This window comes from Pipistrellus hanaki, assembly GCF_964339955.1.
Source record: "Pipistrellus hanaki genome assembly, chromosome: 2".
In the NCBI taxonomy this organism is placed as follows: Eukaryota; Metazoa; Chordata; class Mammalia; order Chiroptera; family Vespertilionidae; genus Pipistrellus; species Pipistrellus hanaki.
The window spans coordinates 165,037,930-165,061,148 of NC_140504.1; the positions used below are offsets into that span (position 1 = coordinate 165,037,930).

Here is a 23,219-nt window from a genome sequence, read left to right on the forward strand (position 1 = left end):
GACATATTTTATTGTATGTGTTTTTGTTGTTTTTTTGTTTTTGCTTTTGAGAGAGAGAGAGATTGTTGCTTCCTATATGTGCTCCAACCAGGGAACAAACCTGCACCTTAGGTATGTGCTCTGACTGGGAATCAAACCCACAAACTTTTGGTGTACAGGATGATGCTCCAACCAACTGAGCCACCCTGCTAATGCACTATTCTATGTACCGTATTTTATGTGCAGTTTCTTTGAACCATCACAACATCTCTTATTAGATACCCCCCATTTACTGCCCCAATTTACAGATGAGTAAGCCAGAGCTCCGGGGTGGAGTTGACTTATCCAAGGTCACAGATACTAAGTGTCAGGGCGGCTGAATCAGGCTGCCTGACCCAAACCTGGACTCTAAACCTCCACTTGAGGGCAAAATCCCTGGCTCAATTACTAACTGTTCAACTGAGCTTCAGACCTGAACTGAGACCCCAATAGTCCTCCTCCGTTGCCTGTAGATGCCACACAGGCTCCTAATGCCATGTGTCCATAAATGCAGTCACCCACACACATTCCTGCTTGTCCTCTGGCTCCTGCCTTTCTCAGTGATATTCACTAGCCTATATTGGGCCTTTGTGAGAACCAGAAAAATGGCACTCCAACCTGGAGCAGTGTCCCAGCTCCATCATCTTCCACTTTGCTTGGGACCATATTGGGACTCATCCCCCTTGACACAACTCTCTCTCTCCTGCCTCGCCAGGGGGCTAAGGTTTACAGCAAACATGGTATCCTCTGAAATAATGCCCCAGGGCAGAAACCACTGGGCACCCAGATAATTTCTGAGAGAAAGGGTCACAAGGAGGAGCGCTGGCGGCCTAGCTGCCCTTGAAGTCCATGGGAAGACGGAGAAAGGAGCTGGCACAACCTGAAGGGGTTCCTAGGGACAAGCCATGGGAGGGTCTCTGGTCTTACTGCCTAAGGGGAAGAGCCCCGCCTGAAGCTCAAGTTCAAAGGCTTCACTGAAATCAGCTCTTCCTGTGAAGTGTGCAGCCACCAGATGGCAGCAGAGGTTACAGGCAGACCAACAGAAAGCATCCCCCGACACACACACAAAGTAAAACAAAAATCTGAAAATAAAACAAACAAGCAAAAATCTGAAGTCCAGAGGAACAATGATGTTCAGAAGAGCTTGTCACTGATCCCAGGACCCTCAATGAGAGAGAGAGAGAGAGAGAGAGAGAGAGAGAGAGAGAGAGAGAGAGAGAGAGAGAGAGAGAGAACACGTGTGTGGGTGTGCCCATGTGTGTATGCACCTGGGTGGGATTGAGAGATATGGAGATATGGACAGATAGCTGAGCTTTAGTTCCTTCCTTTCTTTCAGTCTCTTCACCAAGCCTAGGGCTTTCCTTCCCATGAGTTCAACCCTGTCCTGGGTGCTGGTGACACACAGAGGTAAGTGAACCCATTCTTGCCCTTGAAGAGCAATCAGGCTTGAGTTGGACACAGACAAGCAAACAGACAGCAAGTTGGGGGGAGGCAGGGGGAACCCAGAGGAAGCACCTAGCTCAGGGGTGGTGGGAGGAACTTCCCAGAGGAAGGGACATCTAAGCTGGGCCTAGATGGTCTTCTGGCAAGTCCTGGGTGTCACAGTAACGTGCATTATCTCCTTCCTGCCCCCCTCAGCAGCCCTGCAGGGAAGACTGACAGAACCAGTTTTGCTGGCAAGTTAGTGGAGCATCTGAACTGTCCCACAAGCAGTGAGGACCACAGCTGGAATCTGAACCCAAGTCTGCAAGACTCTCAAGCTCAGAGACTTGGCCACCATGTGTACTTCCAAGGACTGAAAACTGGAAGAAGGGGGGTTGGGAGGGGGAGGTCCAGGCTCCCGGTCAGATCTGATAGCTCCAGCCATCTGACTTACCAGTGAGGTGGGTCTAAGGGGACAGGGCCGAGTGTGTGTGACTTGGGTCACATCCACTCCCAGTGACACTCTGCACCCCACACTTCACCTCTACCCTGGGCCGGAGGATACTGCCCAGCACTAGTCCAGATCTGATGGCTCCTGGAAGCACAATAAGCAAGTAGTACTTCTGCTCACTGTACCCTGAGCATGAGTGAAGAAATCTTGAAAATCATCTCGATGGCCTGGCACTCTGGCCTGTATGTAACATGTGACACTCAAGATAGAACTCCAGGATGAAAGTTCCCCTTGGAGTCTAATTGAAGTAAGCTTGCTGCAATCTGCCTTAGAACTGCAGTCCCTGGGTGGAGCCTTCAGTGCCTGAATGTGGGTGTAATCTGCTATGTCACCCAGTGAAAGTCACACGTGTTAGGTAGGGGAAGAAAAAGAAAGGTGCAAGTCCTATTGCAGGAAGGAGTAGGAGCGAGAATCAGAGAGAGCCTGATGATCCTGGAGACAGGGTGTGGGCCATTTGAGCATTCTGCCTGGCGAGTACCTGGAGGGGTGGGGGGGTGGAGGGGGGGGGCGGAAATGATGCGGCACAAAGAAGGGAGACTCCAATGAGGGAACTCCCCCCCCCCAAGCCCCCACGGGTCACATCAGGGCAGCTTGGACCTATGCAGGGGGGGGGGGGGGAGCAATGTGGAGAACCAGCTGGAAATAGAGAAAGGATGAATGGGAGACAGGACGGTGAGCGCTGAGCTCAGGTGGAGGGAGCTAGGGACAGAGGCGAGGAGATAAAGATAAGAACAAAGGCCAAGAGGCGCACCCAGGAAGAGACTGAAACAGTGATAGAGATTGGAGGTCGATAAAGGCTGAGAGAGCTGATCCGGGTGGAGAAGTCCTAACTGAGGAGAAAAGAGTGGGAAGGAAGCGGGAAGGCGGAAAGGAGCACCGGCCTTTGGGGGTTTCCTGCGTGCCCACCCCACCGCTCCGCGGGCTCGCCCCCCCCCCCCTCATCTGTCACTCCCGGAGCTTGGAATACCCCACCTACCCACCCCCCAGGGCAGGAGAGCAGAGCGCACCTCCCCTCCGTCCCAGCCCACGGGCTCCCTCCCCAGTCCCGTGAGCGCCGACCCCTGGGGACGGCCTGTGCCGCCGGATAGATGGTGGGGGGCCCAGCTGGTACGTTATCAGCCTCCTCCAGGAGCCAGCCTGAGCCGCTCAGCGGCTGCCTGTCTGAGATTAGGCCCCCGGAGGGTCATTAAGCGCCGCCCTGGCCCGAGCCCAGCCTCGGTTCCCTCCCTCCTCTGGCCCGTCGGGCAGGTGGGAACTAGCGATAACGATTGGGGGCTCCAGCAGTTCCGGGGCCGACAGCCCGTTGCCCCTGCCCCTGTCAGGGCAGGAACAAGGAGGGAGGGGGGGCGTTAGAAAGGTCAGTGCCAGCCCAGCACCTGCAAGGACCTCCCAAAGTTCCCACCACCCTGGTCCTGCGGGCATGGGGAGCTGAGGAGGCTCGCAGGACCCGGCGAGCCCTTCCCACCTGGTCAAACCCAACAGGTGAGGGGCGCAGGCTTCACTTGCTGCAGGAGACACAGGGGTAGTGGCTCTGCCTTTGGGCCGAGCAGGCCTGGGGGGGGACCAGACTCAAACCCACCCCACCCTCGGGACACCTTGGGGGCAGCAGTGGCAGGGAATGTAGCTTCACCCAAGGAGAATCCGATCCAGACAGCCAAAGGTCCAGACCTGAGGCTGGAGAGGAAGAAGAGGTATTCTGCCCGCTAGGAACCTCCCTCTCTCCTTCAGTCCCTGGGCTCTGCCCTCTGGTCTAATCCAGGAAGGCTTCCTAGAGGAAGACGAACCTTGTTTGGGGCAAGAAAAAAAGGAATATGCAGAGTTGAAACTAGCAGAGGTGGGTGAGAAGGCCTCCGCCCGGGTGGTGGCTGCTTGAAGTTTTCACAAGCAGTATTTCTGCTCATGATACTCTGAGCATGAGGGAAGTGAACTTGAAAATCACCTTAATCATCAAAAACCTAGAGGTGGGATCACCAGAGCTACTGCCACAATTCACTGCGCCAAAGCTCAGAGAGGAGAGGAGATTTGCCCACTTCCACCCAGCAGAGAAAGGGTAAACCTGGGGCAGAGACCCCGCTGTCCTTCTGTCAGGTTGTCCCCATGGCTGCAGGCTGCAAACCCCAGTGAGGAGAGAAGGGACCATCCGGGTTTCAGATGGGTCTCCCAGGGCATTTGAGTGAAGCCTTAGAACAGCAGAGGAATGGCTATACTTGGGGGCAAGTGGTTTGCCTCCTACCTTGCAGCCCCACTCCTCTGCATCTGGGGGGTGCCCCCCAGGTAAGTCTGACTCAGGTTGTCACCCCAGACAGAGAGAGACAGAGGCTGTTTCAGACAAAAGTGGGGGGCCTCCAAGGTCAGCCAGCGGCTAAGCCCTAAACCGGCTAAGCTAAGCCCAGCCTCCTCTCTCCTTCCTGCTTCACTCTCACCAGGAGTCTGACTCCACCCACTCATCCCCACCCCAGGAGTGGTTCTGTGGTGAGACTGGCCAAACCAGCCCCAGAGGGGAAGCAGAGTTCAGAGAGGGCGGTGACTCTCCCAAAGTCACACAGCACCGAGTTGGTGGAGCAGCCGACACTCAAATCTGGGCTTCCAAAGTCCCTAGTCCAAGACTCTTCCCTGGTGCTTCCCATACAGGAAGCCCACCCAGAGAGGCTTGTGGAGGGGGTGGAGCTGAATGGGTGAGAGATATGTGAATCCACCACAATGCCAGGCAGCATGGAGGCCAGCTGCTGCCTGGAATAAGGGTGGAGTGGTGAGCTCCCTGGCCCCATGGGGCCTCCCAGAGAGGGCTTCCTGGGTAACCCTCCCAAGCCACCTGGAGAGCAGCTTTGATGCTGATTGTCATGACGCAGAACGCCAGGTAGAGGCTGCCTGGGGGACTGTTTGTGATCCCTGGAGCCTCAGAAGTACAAAAAGTCTTTATTCACAGAAACAAGGCCATTTCCACAGCGAGGGGAGGAAATGTAGGCAGGATGGGAGGTGCTGAGCTGACTGTCTTCTTCAGAAGGGTCTTCTGAATTGAATTGAGTGGGAAACACCCCACCACCACCACCACCACCACCAGGAGACCTCAGAGTCACAGTGGAGCCCCAACCCAGGCACAGTCTGCATTCTGAAGTTGGCCAGGATGATTCAAGAGAGGGCGGGGGTGGGTGTGGTTGGAAAAGTCGGCCTGTTACTGTCGATTCCTGCTCAGAGGCATGGCATTGATTATAGGCGCCCAGGATCAGCGCTGGGGGCCACCGGCAAGTGGGGTCACATAGGGGTGCTTCGGACCTTGTCCTCCTCCTCGGAGACATTCGCATAGGCATTCTCATGCTCATGGGACCTGAATGAGGGGAACAGGGATCATTACACCTTCCCTCCCATCGCCTTCTCCCTGCCCCATCCTGCACTTGTGAGAACAGTATCTTTCAGAGTAGACTTTTGAGTCCCAGAAGGGGTTCCCTTGACCACATCTGGTCTTGTGCACCTGATACCGAAGGTCTCTCATTACCACCTTCCTGAACCCCCTCCACTGAGCCCCTCCACACAGGCACCACTGAGCCCCCTAATGAGGCCATCTCCCCACTGAGCTCTCTTCCCACACGGAGTCCCCCCACTCCTTTCTTTAGAGTCCCTTTCCCTCGTTGAGCCCCTTTTCCCCACTCCATCCTTCCTGAGCCCCAATCCACTTACGGAGCCCCTTTCCCCACCAAGTCCCTATCCCCGACCTGGGTCCTGTCCCCACGTACCTGCATTTCTCATCAGACCCCATCACTGACCAGTTCCCTCGCTGCGCCCTCTCTCCTCACTGAGCCCTTCCCCACAGGAGTCCCATCCTCCCCTCAGGCTCTGGCAGAAGCACCTGGTCCTGATGGCCCAGCTCCTGGAGTACCTCACCTGAAGCTGGCTGCCATGGAGGAGTACCTTCCTTCTGTTCCTGCCAGGATCCCATCTTCCTTTTTGCCAACAGTCACAACCATGTTCACAGGCTCCCTGGGGACAGGATTCATCAGTAGAGCTCTCTGGATCCCCTCCCTTCTTGTACCCCCTTCCCTTCATGTCCAGTAAGGCCTTGTCTGGGCTCTGGTTCTCACAAGTCCGAGGGCAGAGGCTGCTGCCCTCTCCTGCGAGGTCCCTGGCAACACCTGATTCTGGCCCCACTCCATGGACCCTCACACCTTTCTGCCTGCTCCACGGTGGGAGCCTCAGGTCCCAACCCAAGGCTGTCAGCCCCCCCACCCCGCCCCCTTGCTCTATGGCTCAGCTCAGCCCCAGAGCGGACCCCACAGGACTCAGGGTCTGCTTGAGATGTCCACACGGCTTTCCCAGGCAGCAGGAGCACCATGGTCATGGTTACCAGCCACTGAAGACAGAGCTGGGGTCAGTTGAGAAAGGGCAAAGCTCCTAGCCCCTTATTAAAGACTAGAGGCCTGGTGCACAAAATTCATGCACTGGGATCCCTCAGCCCACCCTGTGCCCTCTCACAGTCTGGGAGCCCTTGGGGCCGACCAACTGCTAGCTTAAGCCCACTCCCCTAAGCCAGCAGTCGGACATCCTTAGCACCACCACGGAGGTGGGAGATGCTCCCGCCACGACCTCTGCACTCACCAACCATGAGCCCGGCTTCTGGCTAAGCAGTACTCCCCCTGTGGGAGTGCACTGACCACCAGGGGGCAAATGTCCAGAGGGTGGATTTCAGCCAAGCCCTTCTACCTCTGGTGCCCTGCCTCTAACTCAAGACCCCCGGGCACTCTTCATTGACTCCAGTCTCCATCCCAGGCCACCCTATCCTGAGACTGGCTTTGGGGTAGAGGTGCAGTGGAGGCCTTCTTGGACCACCCCTGCTCCCCAGACGGGTCAGGCCTGGGCCGCACTCTGCTCTCCCCTTAGCGGCAGTACTTGTACCTCTGCCAGCTGCTTTCAGATCTGCCTCTCCTGCCAGTGGGGAGCCTGTGAGCACAGGGGGTGTCTATCTCACTGCCCCTCAATACCCCCGCGTGTGGCACAGCAGCTGACCCCCAGGAAGGACAGAGCCTTCCTTTCCATCGGTTTCACAGCCCCCATCATGGGCCTGGCAGCTGTCCCAACTATACAGATAGAATCGATGAGACTTGGAGAAGAGGAGCCATTTCCCCGCCCTCCCAGTGAGTGAACACACAGCACTGGGGCCTCACAGATAGGTCTGGGAGCCAGTGAGCTGGTGCTGTAGCCCAAGACTTCGGGCCTCAGTGTCCCTTTCACACTGTGAATGGACCCAGGGTTTCTGCTGGAACAGTAGCCATGGTCCTCGGGCCACCCTGCCCATGGTAGCCCAGCCCTCGGGGTCCCCAGGAAGCACTCACGGCTCTTCTTGGCACCAAAAATGGTTGACAGCAAAGGCAATTGCAACGAGGACCAGGAACACAGCCATGGCGATCAAGCCCTGCATCCAGGGCTGCAGGTTCCCCAGGCCTGGAGGAGGGGGATGGGGTGCTCCAGTGATCTGGCCACAGTGGGGCTGTGAGAACAGAGCAGGGGGAGGGCCTTCCACCCCAAGGGCTGGGGCCTGTGCTAGAGGTCATCAGCCAGCTGCCAGGGCCAGAGGAGACATTCTGGGTGGCAGGGGTGGGAAAGAGGACCCATCTGACACTCCACTGAGCTGAAGAAAGGAATGGAGGTTTGGAGGAAGGAAGACATGGGTTCAAAGGAGGAATGAGGTGCTGAGGAGGGAACAGGCCTCATAATACTGTGTCTGAGATCCAGGCGGCCCAGAGCCCCCTCATCATGGGTCACCTGCAGGGCCCATAGGGAGTGTCTGGGCCACAGGGACCAAAGGGCAGCCCCCTGCACAGCCAGCCTAGGCCTGACAGCCATGGGTGGCAACCCTCCTCCCTGGCTCCCAGCAGGCTGGGGAGCCCAGTGCTGACAGACCGGGCTGGCATCTGGAAGATCCTGTTCTGTGGCAGGAGTGTTCCTAGTGCTGGGTGGGGCAAGGGAATGAGAGACAGGTTTGCTGCTCAGCTATGGGTGCCCAGGTGCCCGGAGAGAGAGGTGGAACAAAACCCGAGACAGAGGGGCTCTCCTCTGGGTCTTGGGGGCCAGGAAGGAAGTTTCAAAACCTGACCCCTGCCGAAACAGGTTTGGCTCAGTGGATAGAGCATCGGCCTGCGGACTGAAAGGTCCCAGGTTCGATTCCGGGCAAGGGCATGTACCTTGGTTGAGGGCACATCCCCAGTAGGGGGTGTGTAAGAGGCAGCTGATCGATGTTTTGCTCTCATCGATGTTTCTAACTCTCTATCCCTCTCTCTTCCTCTCTGTGAAAAATCAATAAAATATATTTAAAACAACAACAAAAAAAAACCTGACCGCTTTCAGCTCCTCCAGCCAAGTGCTCAGGGGGTGAGGACTCATTCATGCACCTGTCTGCCTTTTGACCCTTAAGGGTTATGTTTAACCCTTGACGCCACTTCTAACCCTCAAGGTTTCTCAGAAGTCTCTGTTCTCAGCCACTGGCAGCCCCAAAGGGCTCTTAACTGCCCAGGCATCACTGAGCTCCATGAGCCTGAGGAGTGTGGCCCCACAGAGGACATGCGTGCAGCAGGAGGTAGAGGTCTCAGGAGTGGACAGAAGCTAGCAGGTGGCTTCAGAGTGTTCCTGCCTCCAGCCCAAACACCAGCATCCTAGTGCCATCCTCTATTTTGAGGTGCCAGGCTGGGCATCAAAAATCTCACTCTGACTCACTCTCACTCGAAAGTCCTTCCTTGAGTCTATCCTACAGCCTCTTGCAGGAGTGAAGGCCCTGCCTCTTCTCAGCTCCCTCTGAGCCGGCAGGTATTGAGGAGGCGGGGTTTTGGAACTCTCTGGTCGATGGCCACGTCAGATCTTGCTTCTCTCCTTGGGTAGCAGAAGATTCACAGTGTGGTTACCCTGAGTTCCATACTTGCCAAAAAAGCAATGTTTTGCACTCATTGTTTTCCCCAAGAAGCAATGGTTTAGACACATAGTTTCCTCAGGTTAGTGTTTGCTCAAGGTTTGGGAGTTAGGGCTCAAGCCCAGGGGGTCCTCTCCTTGCTTCCTCTGAACAAGGCAGCCAACTCCCTTGTGGCTCTGGGTGAGATGCAGAGCAAGGGGCAGAGCCTGGGGTAGGAGGGAAGAGTCCAGACTTAGGCTGCAGGTGTAGCCTCACAGAGCAGGGCAGACACCAGATCTTGGGGTGTGGTACCGCACTGGTGCCAAGCTCTTCCATGCCCCTGACACGGCAGCCACAGTAAGTAGGTAGGCAGGGAGGCTTTATTGTCCTCATATAATTCATGAGAAAGCTGAGTCTCAGAGAGGGGTAGTGATTTGCTCAAGGCCACACAGCAAGACAGCGGCAGAGCTGGACAAAGAACTCAGGTACGTGGTGGGGGCCACACTGGAGCACTGCCCCCTACCAAAGCCCAGGAAACTAAAAAGCCCACTTATGCCAAAGCCATGGGCACAAGTGACAGCTCGGCCCCTCCCCTGGCACAAGTGGCTCAGCCCAAACCCTGCTCTCAGGACCCAGCTATCTCTAGGGACTTTCTTGCTTCTAGAGCTTGCGTCTCAACGCCTCTCCCCAATCCTAGACCCCAACATTTCCCCTGTTGTCTGCAATTCTCACTCAAGGAAAAGAGAGTCAGACAGAAATCTGGCTCCAATGTCTTGGCCTTTGTAGGTTCCTCCACGACTCCAGTCTCTGCTCCCCTATCCGAGTTGCAGGTGTCAAGGATGTGACAGAGGCCAGAAGATACCCCCCATCCACACCTGGGTACCAGCACCCAGCCCAGCCCTCTTCACCACAGACCCCGGAGGGCCAGTCCTATGCTCACCTTGTTGACAGCTGGAGGGTGGCACTGTGGAGAGCAGGCCCAGAATGAGCAGGCCGAGGGCTGACATGGCTGCCGGGACTCCCGTGGGCTGCTGGGATCTGTGAGGTCTGTGGTGTGTGCTGAGATCAGCCAGAGCGTAGCCCCGAAGTCTGGCCCTGGAGCTGGTAAGGAAGAAGGCAAAGTGGGAGGAGGAGGAAAGTGCAGAGCAACTGCCCTCCCTCCCATGGTAATGAGCTGCCAGGCCTGGCCTCCCTGGCGGGTGCCCAGCCCACTGGAGCTGGCATGTGAGGTCACCTTTCAGAGTCTGGCTAAGGAAGTGGGTCTACGGACCAGGGGGATGTGGGGAGAGCCACGGACCAGGGGGATGTGGGGAGAGTCGGGACCTCACCTCCAAACCCAAGGTCTCCCCAGAGTTTTTACATCAGCTCCCCCTTCCTGACAGGGAGGCTGGGCTCTGGGAAGAGTGACACATTATTGCTTCTGCCCTGAATGAGCCCATTGGGTGGGGCTTCTCAGAAGGCAGACAGGAGGATTAAGAAATTTGCTGGTTGGCAGGGGGAGAGTGAGGTAAACCCCAGAGGCCAGGGAAATGTCAAAGCTACCCCTCCCGCAGAGCCTGGCCTATTTCCTCTTCTCCTCTAACCTGTCCCTACTCAGCTAAGACCCCGTCCTGGGACACAGTCCTGATTCACAGTCCTGGCTTCTGTCCCTCTCTGCCCGGCGCTGCACAGTAGCTCTCTAAATCCACCCTCACCCATGGGCTAAGGGGGCTAAGGTTCCCAGGCCCCAGCCTTCTCTACCCAGCCCCGCTGACCTGGCTCAGTTCAGCTCTTCCTCTTGGCCCCAGATGCGGTTCCTGGGATCTGGGTGGAGCTTCCCTGGAACAAGATCTGGGCTTGATCAGAAGTCTCTCCACATACCTCTGGCCCACTTCCACCCATCACAGGGAGACAAGTGGGGGATCACAGCTGGGCTGTGGAGGGCAAAGGAAGGACACCCTCAGGTGTCAAGATCCAATCTGGCTGGGGCTTTGAACCCCTGGGCCTCAGCCCTCAAAATATATGGATTTCATTGGTCCCCAGCTCAGGAACTGAGAATGACTCAAGTGCCTGTTGAGGCCTGGGGCCAAGGTTACACAGGGTCTCCTTGCCCCCCAAGTCCTGGGAGTACAGGAAGCCAGGGATGCTGAGAGTCCAGTTCCATAGACACCAAGAAAGGAGCCAGCAGACAGGGGCAAAGTCTCAGAAGTTGGGGGAGAGGGGTGTCCCCAGAAGCCAGAGCATAAGCTAGAAACCCCTCCACAGCTTCCCTGGCCAGAAGCCACCAGAAGCCACCAGACTGCTGCCCACAGGATCTTCTGGGCAGCCCTTTCTCCTGCAGGACAGGTCTTTTAGGGCTAAAACTCAGACTTTACGCCTCGTCCCTGCTTCCCCTATGTGCATGAGTGTGGGTGTGCACATGGCACTGCAGTGGGCCCATTTCCATCCAAAGATGGGGTGTCTCAAGGTGATCCAGGGAGGCTTGGCTTATAGTCCAGTGGCCCCTCCAGACATGGATATTCTGTTCTGCCTCCGTATTCCAGCTTGATGTCCTCAGAATCTTTTGGCACAAAGTTTGTCTAGAGTTGGCACCATGCATGTTAATGAACAGCCACAGGTTCACTGACTGGAATGCAAGGAATGGGGTTGCATTTTACAAACATCCACAATGCCTTCTTCAAGGGTTTTAAGCAGGGGAGTCCGGTCAGGTTTGCATTTGAAAACACCTCTGGACAGAGAGTGGAGAATGAAAGGGGAATGCAAAGATTGGAGAAAGGGAGAACAGGAGAGGCTGTACAGAGCCACACAACTAGGCTGTGGCTTGCACCGGGGAATGGCAGTAGGAATAGATCTGAGCCCTCTTTTATGAGGGGCCGTGGCTGCTAGAACATGGTTACTAGCTGAGAGTGGGTGGGAAACAGGGAGGAGCTGACAGTGACTCCTGGTTTCTGGTTTGGGTGGCTGGTGAAAGGTGGTATCCAGGACAAGGCAGAGCAAGCTTAGGGATGTGAGGAGGAATGATGAGCTACAGGCTTGGAAGTATTGTGCTTGTGGTGCCTGTTGGCCCTCCAGAGGGAAAGGTCCAGAAGGCAGTCAGATCCCAGGAATAGAGAGAGAGCTAGATCCAGGAGCCATCTGTGGTACAGCATGGGTAACTGAGACATGAGAGTGCCAGTCTCCCAGGCCGTGTGTGTGTGTGTGTGTGTGTGTGTGTGTGTGTGTGAGAGAGAGAGAGAGAGAGAGACAGAGAGAGAGAGAGAGAGAGAGACAGAGAGAGACAGAGAGAGAGAGAGGCAGAGAGAGAAACAGAGACAGACAGAGACAGAGACAGGGAGATAGAGCGAGAAAGAGAAAGAGAGAGAGATGCAGGAGTAAGGAGGGAAGCAGTGAGAAGCCAGGACACATAAGGGTCTTTTATGAAAGAGGAGTCAGGATGGAGCAGGAGGAGGAAACCCCAGAAGAAGGGGTGTCCCAGAAACCCAGAAAGGAGAATCCAAGAAGACATAGACAGGGAAGTCGCTGCTGTGAGCCCCCTCTGGCCAGTGACTCACAAGAGCAGCCCAGCCTCTCCCATCAGTCCCCAAGTCCCAGGTCCTGCCTCCCTTACCTGAGCAGCACCCCCACTTCCCTAAAAGAACCTGGGGAAGCACAAGGATTCCCTGGGCCATGCTTTTGGGGGGAGGGGGATGGAGAGTGGGATAAGCAGGAAGGACATCAGGTGACCAACAGGAGGAAAACACACCTCCCAGGTCAAAGTCCCAAGCTTTAGAGAAAAACAAGTTGTTCCGGAAAGGGGAGTGTGGGTGGACACTGGCTCTGAGGCTGGTCCCTGCTCTCTGGGTGTCCTCATACAACTGAGGGGGGTCATCTCCCCATCTGTATGGACACAGCCCTGGGTCCCCATGGCAACAGGTTGCCTCCTCCCCTCCCCCCCCCCCCAGTGGTCTGGCTTGGAGCCAAAATCTGGACTCAGACCTCAGCAGCCCCATAGGGCTGGATCCTGTGTCCTCATCTCTGAGCTGCTGCTCCATCCATGCTCAGTTCCTTCCTCCTGTTCCCAGCCCAGTTCCGCCATCCTGAATCATGAGACTCCCTCAGGCCGTCCATGTAGCTTATCCTGTGCACTTACCCTTCAGAAAAGCCCAAGGGGGTCTAGACTTCCCTCCATCACCTTTCTGCCCACCTCATCCTGCCTGACATCCCAGTTGTTGCCAGCAGGTGGCAGAGTCCAGCTCCATCCCACACTGGTTGTAGCAAGAGAAAGCAGAATAGTACATTCAAGAAGAGTGTTGAGAACACAAAAAGAAAAGCTTCTTTTGCTCATTCTTATAATATTTTGTTTCATTAATGTCTTTGCTACAAGCCTAAGAGCACCAGGAGACTTTGCTTTATTCATTCAAAGAGATCCTGCTTAAACCCCTCAAGGGCTTCCAATGACTCTTAAGATAATGTGCAAACTCCTTAGCCTGCGCTTGAAGACCCCACAACCTGCCCTTACCCCTCTATCCAGCCTCATCTGGCCCTCGTTCGGCCTGCCAGTCCTAACAGTAGCCCAGCGCTCTCCTGCATCAGGCCTCTTCACATTTGCTCTTCCTTCTGCCTGCAACCGTCTTCCCCGTCTTCCCGTCCCATTTGCCCACCAGATGCTAGCAGATCCTCCAAGTCTTGCTTAAATGTTACTTTCCCCAAGAGGCTTTCTTTCATTGTTCCTCTCCCCCATCTGCAGTTACTTCTTCTGTGAGTCCTCCCTGCTCATCTCTGTACAGCCATTATCACAAATTGCAATTACATACTGATGTCTGTGTTTCCTCACTTGGTCTGTCTCCCCAGGTACAGAGCAGCATGCCTGAGCATACATCCAGAAAATACTTTATGAAAGTAAGTCTCAGTATATTCAGTACCCAACTCTGGCCTGACAGCTATTGGAAGCTCGGAGAATGATTGAGTAAATAAAGCATTTTAGCGCTGGTTGGATCCTTCTCTCTCTCTATCCTCTAGCTGTGGGGACAGAGCCTAGGAGGTCTGATTCACCTCTGCATGTTGTCATAGCTCAGAGACATTGAAGCTATCCAATCCAGAGTGAGAGTGAGCTCCCCATCCATAGAGGTGTGCGAGCAGAAGCAAAGAGTCAGGTCATCCAACAGGAGCATCTGCCTAAGGGGTCTGGCCCTTCCTTTGCTATGCTACACATTTCATTGTATGCATTTTAAAGCATCACTCTAGAAGCCTGTGCTTCTGTGACTCTGCTAACAGATTATAGGAGATTTTTGTATTGCAGTCAGGCTCTGAGGAAGTGGGTGGGTGAGGACTGTGAGGACTGTGTGCAGACTCAGCATTTCATCCACCTGGCTCCCCTTCACTTAGCAATCCCTTCACAAGGGCCAGTGGGCAGAACTCAGAGATTCATGAACTTGCATGGGGAATACATCACAACTTTATTCACTAACCTCTAACTGAAAGTTACCATTTCCTTCCATTAGGAATGAAGGCAACAAACCACAGTGTCCCTGTGGTATGTTCATATCACCGTACACTTGTGGCAGATCTCTGGAGATATCATGTATGCTCATCACTATGGAAGTATAGTAGTCACTGGACCTTCCGCTAGATCTTATTATTTAGAACAGTATAAAGATAAACATAACTTACTATAGTAAAAACTTATATTTTTAATATCTTGGTAACTGTATTTCAATGTAATTGATTTCCTTTGCTATGCTACACATTTTATTGTATGCATTTAAAAACATCACTCTGGCCCTGGCAGTGTGGCTCAGTTGGTTGAGTGTAGTCCCAGGCACCAAAAGGTTGCCGGTTCCATTCCTAGGCAGGACACAGCCAGGTTTCGGGTTCAATTCCTAGTTGTGGTACCTGTGGGAGGCAACCAATCAATATCTGTCTCTCTTTCTCTTCTTCTTCTTCTTCTTTTTCTTCTTCTTCTTCTTCTTCTTCTTCTTCTTCTTCTTCTTCTTCTTCTTCTTCTTCTTCTTCTTTTCTCTCTCTCTCTCTCTCTCTCTCTCTCTCTCTCTCTCTCTCTCTCTCTCTCTCTCTCTCTCTCTCTCTCTCTCCATAGGCTTCCCCAAACTGCCCAAGGCACAAAAATGGTTAAGAAGTTCTGACCCACTTGGGAGCCTGTGGCAGGTTGGCAGAAAACAATGCCACTGGAGAAAGATTGGCTAGACAGAAGTTTTCTAGGACTGGGAGCTGGGAAATATGGTCAGGATGAATAGGTGCAAACCCCCCACAGAGAGCCCTGTGCCTGGGAGCTGGAAGGGGCAGAAAGCAGCCCTCAGAGCCAGCCAAGCTGGAATGTACTGGCTGTGACTCCTGGGTCCTAGGCTACTCCACTGGGCCAGTGAGATTTAAGGCCAGGACCGCCCAGTGAGGGAAGATCAACACTCCGCCTGCTGCCCACTCACTCAGCCAAGAAACTGCAGGGCTGGCTCTGCCAGGAGCCCTGCCTGCCAGCAGAGGTCCCAAGGCCAACTTTTTACCAAGTGGTTCCAGCACAGCCCCGCTGTCCTGCCCACAGCCACAGGCCGGCTGTGGAACCAAGGGGTGCTGATTTCTAGGAACCAAGTGGTTCCTTCTGGCTGAATGGCTCATCCTGAGTAGGATGATCTTGCTCCTAATTTTTCAGCTGGGAAACTGACCCAGAAAGAGACAGTCAATAACTGAAGGTCGTACAGTGTGTTAGTAAGAGAGATAGAAACCCCAGGCATCCCTATGTCCAGGGCTCAGTCCCTCTGTCAAGCACCAACTCATTGGTCAGTTTCCCAAATAATACCTGGTCTGCTTTCATTAATTCACTCAACACATATGTAGTGTCTTACCAAGGGACTGAAAACACAGGAGTGAACAGGGCAGAGCGTACATTATACAATTATCTGATTACAAGTGCATCAAATGTTTCAAAGGAGATACAAGGGTGCTAAAAGTACATAATGGAGATGCCATCTAGTCCAGGAAATTTTTTTTTAAAGGCAGTAGTAAGTCTAAAGTTTATTCATTCATCCAACAAATATAGATTGAATACCTCCTGTGGACCAGGCACTGGTGGAGATGCCAAGGAATACAGCAATAAACAAACAAGTCACTGTCCTCAGAGAGCTTACACTCTATCAGGCTCAACCAGGAAACAAACAAACAAGTAGATCAAATGGGTCAGATGGTGAGATGGGAAAGACAACACAGGATCAGGAGAATGAGGTGTTGGCAGGGCAGGGTGGCTGGCAGATTCATCAGCGAAAGTTTCTCTAAGCGGTGACAGAGAGGTCTGAGAATAGAAGTGAGGAAACAAGATGCTTAGCTGTCAGAGAGGAGAGGAGAGGATCGCATTCAAGGTGGACAAATGGCAAGTGCAAAGGCCCTAAGGAAAGAGCTTGAAGAGCTTGAGGAGCCAGGGTGGTTTCAAGATTTGAGTCTGCTCAGTGAGATGGACAGCGATGGAGAGATTCAGGAAGGACAGGGTGTTACTGTTCAGAAGAGGGGGCAGGAGTCACGAGTTTGGTTGGGAGATGGGTGTGTGAGTCTGGAATTCAGAGGCTAGGTCCAGGCTGGAGAATTGCCTTTGGGAGGTGTCGGGCAGCAGTGGAGGAGCTCCCAGGTCACAGAGAGATCTGAAGTGCTGGGCTTGAGGAAGGGCAGATGGGAAATATGGGAAGGAGTGCAGGCAGGGAGATCAGCCTAGCTGGACAGCAGAGGACAGTTGGAAAGGGGTCTTGAGGGCCTTGCAGGACCTGTGAAGAGGTTTGGTCCTTTCCTTAGAGATAATGCAGAGCCAGCGTAGGGTTTTAGGCAAGGATGTAATGGGCAATCTTGCATTTCTGCAAGATCTCCTCTACCACAGCTTGAAGAATGGACTAGACAGGGCAGTGAGCACTGAGTGGGCTGTTTTATTGGGTTGGAGTGGAGGTGGTGGGTAGGTCCTGGAGAGAGACTGTATGGCTGGGACAGTGTGGCATGGAGAGAAGTGGGAGGCTCACAGAGCAACTTAAGGGGTACAACTGGCAGATTAAGAATGTGGGGAGTGAGGGATGCAGAAGAATAAAGGTGGTACCAAGTCTCCCATCTTGGACAATGCTTGGATATTGGTGCTATTTTTGTTTATTTGTTTGTTTGTTTATTAGATTAGTTTGCTCATGAGATTCCAATATAAGTGAGATCATACAGTATTTGTCTTTCTCTGACTGGCTCATTTTGCTTAGCATTATAACCTCTAGCTATCCATGCTGTCCCAAAAGATAAGAGTCCTTTCCTTTTTACAGCCACGTAGTATTTCACTGTGTAAATGTATCCACAACTTTTCTAAATATATTTTTTATTGATTTTTCACAGAGAAGAAGGGAGAGGGATAGATACTTAGAAACATCTATGAGAGAGAAACATTGATCAGCTGCCTCCTGCACACCCCCTACTGGGGATGTGCCCACAACCAAGGTACATGCCCTTGACCAAAATTGAACCCAGGACCCTTTAGTCCACAGGCCAACACTCCATCCACTGAGCCACACCGGCTTTGGTTATCCACAGCTTTTTAATCCACTCATCTACTGATAGGCACTTGGGCTGTATCCAGATCTTGGCTATTGTAAATATACTGCTAGAAAATAGGGATGCATATATTCTTTCTGATTGGTATTTCAAAATTTCTATTATATAATAGAGGCCTGGTGCACAAATTTGTGCATGGGTGGGGTCCCTCTGGGTGGCCTGCAAGGATCAGCAGAAACCCGCAGCTCCTACCTTCTGCTCCCGCTCATCCCAGCCCCACTGTGCCTGCTGCAGGCTAGCATCCAATCAGTTCTGATAGGAATAGGCCAGTCATGTGCCCTGTGTCTGGTGCCCTCCCAAGGGGAGTGGCCTTAGGGACCAGCTCTCCAACATCCCCTTAGGGTCCCTGATTGCGAGAGGGCAGAGTCCAGGCTGAGGGAACCCACTTGTGCACAATAGCCCCCAGCAGCAAACTAACCTACCAGTTGGAGCATCTTCCCCTGGTGGTCAGTGCACATCATAGCAAGTGGTTGAGCAGCTTTAGCATATCATTAGCATATTACATTTTGATTGGTCATTTGGTTGTTCTGCCATTCTATCTATTTGCATATTACCCTTTTATTACAGAGGATTCCCAGAAGCGGGTCACTGGATCAAAAGGCCGTTGCATTTTAATTTTTTGAGGAAACTCCATACTGTTTTCCACAGTGGCTGCACCAGTCTGCATTCCCACCAACAGTGAACTACACATCTATGGCAGCAGCTGTTGTTTATTGATTTATTGGTGGTAGCCATTCTGGCAGGTGTGAGGGGATTTTAATGTATCTCTCTGATGATTAGTGATGTTGAGCATTTTTTTTCATATGATTATGATCATCTAATGTCTGCTTTGAAGAAGTCCTTTGCCCAATTTTAACTGAATTGTTTGTCTTTCTGGTGTTGAGTTGTGGCACTATTTTTTAAATTGGAGAATACGAGAACAGCAGGTTTTGGGGGGGTGGGGGGGGGGTTTGAGGGGGAGAAGCATGTATTAATTCTTTTAACAAACTTTCTGAAGTGTCTGTTCTGGGCCAAGCACCATTCAAAGCACTATAGCTCCACAGCCCTGCCCTAGGGAACTCACATGTTAGTGGATGAGACAAGCAATGAGCAATGACCCAATATTGGGTTCCAGAGTAGAAGGGCTGAGTTCACAGACACAACTCAGTGTGTCCATCTGGCACTCCTGGGAGACATCTGAGCTGGAAATAGAGGCTTAGGATTCAGCAGTTTGTGGATGGTGACTAAAGACTGGGATAGGGAAGGATGAGAAGTCAGACCAGGACCCAGCCCTAAGAAATGGACTGGGAGTGGATCTCCTTCTGAAATGAAGTGAAAATAAAGAAGCAACACATATTGTCTATATACCGCTATGCTCAAACCACAAGCATCAGGCATACCTCATATTTCAGGGCCTTTGGAGTCATGGGTCTGATTTTAATTTATCCTAACTAAAACTGTTACTAATTTTGCCATTAATCTCTTAAATATTTGGAGAACCTAATATTTTCAGTCTGAAAAGGAACAGCCTTGGGAGGGTCTCTTTCTCCAAATATTTGAAGGATAGTCCCAGATCAGGGAGAGAAACTGTGCTCTGTGTTTCTGGGCATGGAGCTGGAGAAGATGAGAGCAGACAGAAAGGCTGAATTTGGTTCAGTGCGAGAAAGGCCTGTCAGGAAGAGCTATCTAGTGATGGCAGAGGTGACCCTAAAAGATGATAAGCTCCCCACCCCAGAAGTGTGCAAGTAGGAGCTATGAGCTTGCAGAAGGGAATAGAGCACAGCAAGCGCGGGGAAGGGGTACATGGTCTTACTGCTGGAGTTCCTGGGGCCCAGGATAGGTGATCTGGGGTCAAGACCCTTCTCACTCACCACTAGCTGTGTTACCTAAGCAAGTCTCGTTCCTTCTCTGAGCCTATGTTTCCAGTAATGTTGCACTGAACTGGCTGGAGGATAACACATCTGAACGCCTTGTCGGGCGTAGACACTTGGGAAGTGTTAGGATCACCCAGAACTAAACAGAGCATCACATGTTGGAGCCACACTGCCTGTCTCAAGCCAGTCCTTTCTCAGAGCAGAAGCCCAGGGAGCTAAAAGGCTGTACAGGCCACATGTTGGCCAACATGTTCCCCGCCTGGAACTCAGTGAAGAAGCCACACCCAAACCAGGGGACCTTTTCATACTTGAAGCTTTTGTCTGAAAGGTCAGACTTTGACCTTCAAAATGAAAATCACTGTAAAAGGCTGGAGCTGCAGACAAAAGTTAGACAAAATGCAAATAACTTCACAATTTAAAAAAACGTGTGGGTTTGTTTTTTTTTTTTGTTTGTTTTTTCTAGATGAACAACAAAGATGTTCATTAGTGAATGGGGTGAAATTTGTGATTTTGTTTATTGATTCAATTTTCTTCTGCTCTTTCCAGAAATTCTATAACAAGGAATGTTTATTTGGGGGGGAGCAGGGGAAGGGTGTGTCACAAAATTCACAGTTTAAAAATAAATGTTCATAAAAAGGCAAAATTAGGTCACTTTTCCACATATTTATTAGTGCTCCTACATAGCCCAAAAGTTGACCAAGAGCCTTTCTTTGCCGAAGAATCTGTCCCTAACCAGGCAGGACCACTAGGGCTCTGTGGCAGAGCCTGTCCGTCTTTTTTTGGCCCCTTCCTGCTCCTCTGGAGAGGCCTCCAGGTGCCAGGACACACGTAGGAAGTGCCTAAGTGTGCCCTCCTGCTCGATCCATGGTGACAGAGAGACATGTAGCTTTAGTAATGCTGCCACTTCTTGAAAATATTCTTACTGTGTGCCAGACACTATTCTCGGTGCCTCTGATCCCTAGCTCATTGAATCCTCATGCTGTAGCCCCATTTTACGGCATGAACACTGAGGTTCAGAGACATTAAACTTAGTAAGTGGACCCAGGATTTCAGTCCACATCTATTTGATGCTAACACTTTTAACTATTATATTATGCTTCCGCCTCACAATAAAAAAAAAATCAATTACTAAAAATGTATACAATTAGAACTCCAAAGAAGGAGCCATTCATCTCCCTTTGGGGGGGAGAAAAATTCAGGGAAGATTTCCAGGAAGAGCTGACATGTGAGTTAAACTTTGAAAGATGACTAAGAATATACCAGAATGAGGCACACAACCTGATAGAGTGGATGTTCAGTAGGTATTTTTAATTAAGTCAACTATTAAAGATTTTATTGGAATGTATAAATGAAACAACATGATGCTTGGGATTTGCTTAATAATAATGTATTTCAAGAATAGGGAGTGTGAGGAGGAATGGAGGTTTCAATGAAATAAAATTACCCAAGGGAATTATTGTTGTGTCAATGATGGTTTTATGTCACATTACATTGTTCTCCCTCTCTCTCTCTCTCTCTCTCTTCCCCTCCATATATATATATATATATACAAAAGTAGATTTATAGTTGTGAGTACAAGAAACACAGAGTTTATCCATGCATTACTATTAATTACTATTCCTACTTCATAGGAACAACTGTAAACCTACTTATGCCCCATCTTGTATATGTATTACAGTAAAGGTAATGGTCCATTTGTGACCACTCATCCTGAGGGTCTGATGAAATAATTCAATAAATATTTGCTGAGCACCTCCTCTGTGCACCCCCACACTGGGCATGATGGAGCCACCAGTGTTCAGTGGCACACTATCCCAGCATTCACCAGCTTACAGACAAAAGGACTCAAATATGGGCAGATGGTGAGCAGCAGCCAGATATGGTCCAAGGCTCTGTGAGTTCAGAAACAGGGGAGAACCCCATCCATGGGGGCAACCAGCAGATGCAGCATCTGAGATAGTTTAACACAGAGAACTGTTGCTGTGGTGGGAGTCTGCAGGAAGACACCTCAGATGTGCAGAGGCTTAGAGGTGAGAAAGTAAGAGATGATGGGTATGGAGCACTCGGGGAGCTCTGGAGCCCCTTAAGAAGAGAATAGGGCAGCATTTTTCATCCTGACTTTAAACGAGTGTGGCCACTCTTGCTCCCCCTTCCAACCCACCCCACCCCCAATCACTGCCCATACCCCCAGAGACTGGGAGCCAACAAAGTGAGTGATGGCAGGCTAATCATGGCCCCTTGGGTCTGAGGAGGCCCCTTGTCTCTCTCGGAGGACCCTCCAGCAAGGACAAGTGCAGGACAAAAGCATCGCCTCCCCCTCCTCGCCTGCCGCTGCCCTCATTAGCATCATACAGAAAACCTGCCAGCTCATGGCAGGCCGGCAACTGGACAGGCCAGCCCAGCTTTGGCAGCGCCCCAACTGAGCAGATGTGGACCAGGAAGGGTCCTGTGGCCGATCCTGCCCTGATCCCGGGCCCCCCCCCCCAAAAAAAGCCGGCAACCACCACCCTGCCCTGCCTGCCCCATAAGCCTCTCCTTACATTACCATGTGGCAAAGCCAAAGAGAGGTGGAGAAGCTACAACCCCTCAGTGAGGACCCCTAGAGTCCCTCTAATCTGAGGGTTTAGAGACCTCAACATCCCCATAGTCAAATCTTAGCATCCTAGACCAGGGCAATCCCAGTGTGTTGGGATCTCCTTTAGATTGCTGCTTTAGAACACGCCTTCACCAAGCAACAGAATTGCAGCCTCCCAGGGCTTCAGCCCTGAGCATGGTATGACAGGTAGCAAGTCAGAGCTATGAGATCCCCAGCCCTCCTAGGCGAGATTGCCTGGGGGCTTGGGGTTGGGAATGCCTGTATCTGCCTGAATCCCACCTATTCAGGGGTAATGAAGAGGGGGCGTGAGAGTGATGGGGAAGCCTGATAGCCCATTGAACGCGCAGCTCCCAGGGGACTGCTGGAGAGAGGGGCGGAGCGCTCAGAGCCACAGCCATGGCCAGCCTGTGTGGGAACAGTGAGAGGGCAGAAGGCCTGGCCCCGGGAGATCCCGACAGAGCCTGGGACCCAGGAGCACCACAGGTCCCAGGCTGCAGAGGGTGAGCTGGGAAGGGCTGCAGACCTTGGGCTTTGGGGGTCTCAGCTGGCTGAGCTGTCACCAGGCATGGGGTGGGAAAGGGTTTTCCACCCTGGTCCCGTCGCTCGCTCCACTGGGTCTCAGAAAGGCAGGGGTCCTGAAGGGGTGGGGGGCTCAGTAATGGGATGGCGGAGGGGGAGGGGGGGACGGAGGGAGGCAGACAGGAAGAAAGGATGTTATTGTCAGATCGCCATCTGCATAATAAACCAAGTCAGGAGGGATCAGGGCACACAACATAACAAATAGCCGAACCTCCCGCCCCCAGTGTATGGGGGGCCTCCTATGATTTCCCCTCAGAATGGTCCTATCCTAAGGTCTGGAACTGTGTGGTCCTTGCATGTGTGATCCTGGCAGGGTTCATGGCTCCACAGGCTATGGGGTGACAGAACCGTCTCCCACATGACCTTGGACGATTCACTAACAGTCTCTGACCTCAGTGTTTCCTCACCTGTAAAATGAGGGTGGTTGTCCCCTCACAGTGGGTTCTTGGGAGACACAGAAGGTGAGACCGCAGGACTGAAAGTGCAGTCTTTTGGGGTAAGTGCAGTGAGGCTGGCCTGTGGTGACACATCCTCTTCCCCAGCTCCCGGGGTCTGGGATCTGGGGCCTTTGGCCTGGCTCTGCCATAACCCTGATCTTCACTGATGATCCACAGAGCATCTCTTCTCCCCGGGGGAGAGGCATGTTAATAGGCCTACATATAAGTTCATTCAAATTAAACAAAATGAAATTTTCAGTTCCTCAGCAGCTCTGGCCACTTTTCAAGTGCTCAATAGCTGCCTGCGGTTAGTGGCTACCACACAGGGCAGGGCAAATATAGCACATGTCCATCATCACAGAAAGTTCGACTCGACCGCACTGGCTAAAGGGGTGAGAGT

The 23,219-nt window shown here is 52.4% G+C and overlaps 1 protein-coding gene across 7 annotated transcripts; it reads right to left on the reverse strand.

Annotated features, from left to right (window-relative positions):
* Positions 1–4,804: 4,804 nt before the first annotated feature.
* Positions 4,805–12,469, reverse strand: PDZK1IP1 (PDZK1 interacting protein 1). Of its 7 annotated transcripts, none has more exons than XM_084872112.1 (6): positions 12,409–12,469; positions 10,577–10,640; positions 9,763–9,923; positions 7,276–7,384; positions 5,831–5,926; positions 4,805–5,276 (listed from the first exon to the last, which is right to left on the reverse strand). In XM_084872112.1, the coding sequence occupies exons 3-6, from the start codon at positions 9,827–9,829 to the stop codon at positions 5,204–5,206; spliced, it is 345 nt and encodes a 114-aa protein (XP_084728238.1). In that variant the 5' UTR covers positions 9,830–9,923; positions 10,577–10,640; positions 12,409–12,469; the 3' UTR covers positions 4,805–5,203. The 7 variants fall into 7 exon arrangements, with proteins under 7 accessions (XP_084728238.1, XP_084728240.1, XP_084728239.1 ...); XM_084872114.1 differs by having other exon boundaries at positions 12,400–12,441; XM_084872113.1 differs by having other exon boundaries at positions 10,577–10,735; positions 12,409–12,431.
* Positions 12,470–23,219: the final 10,750 nt, after the last annotated feature.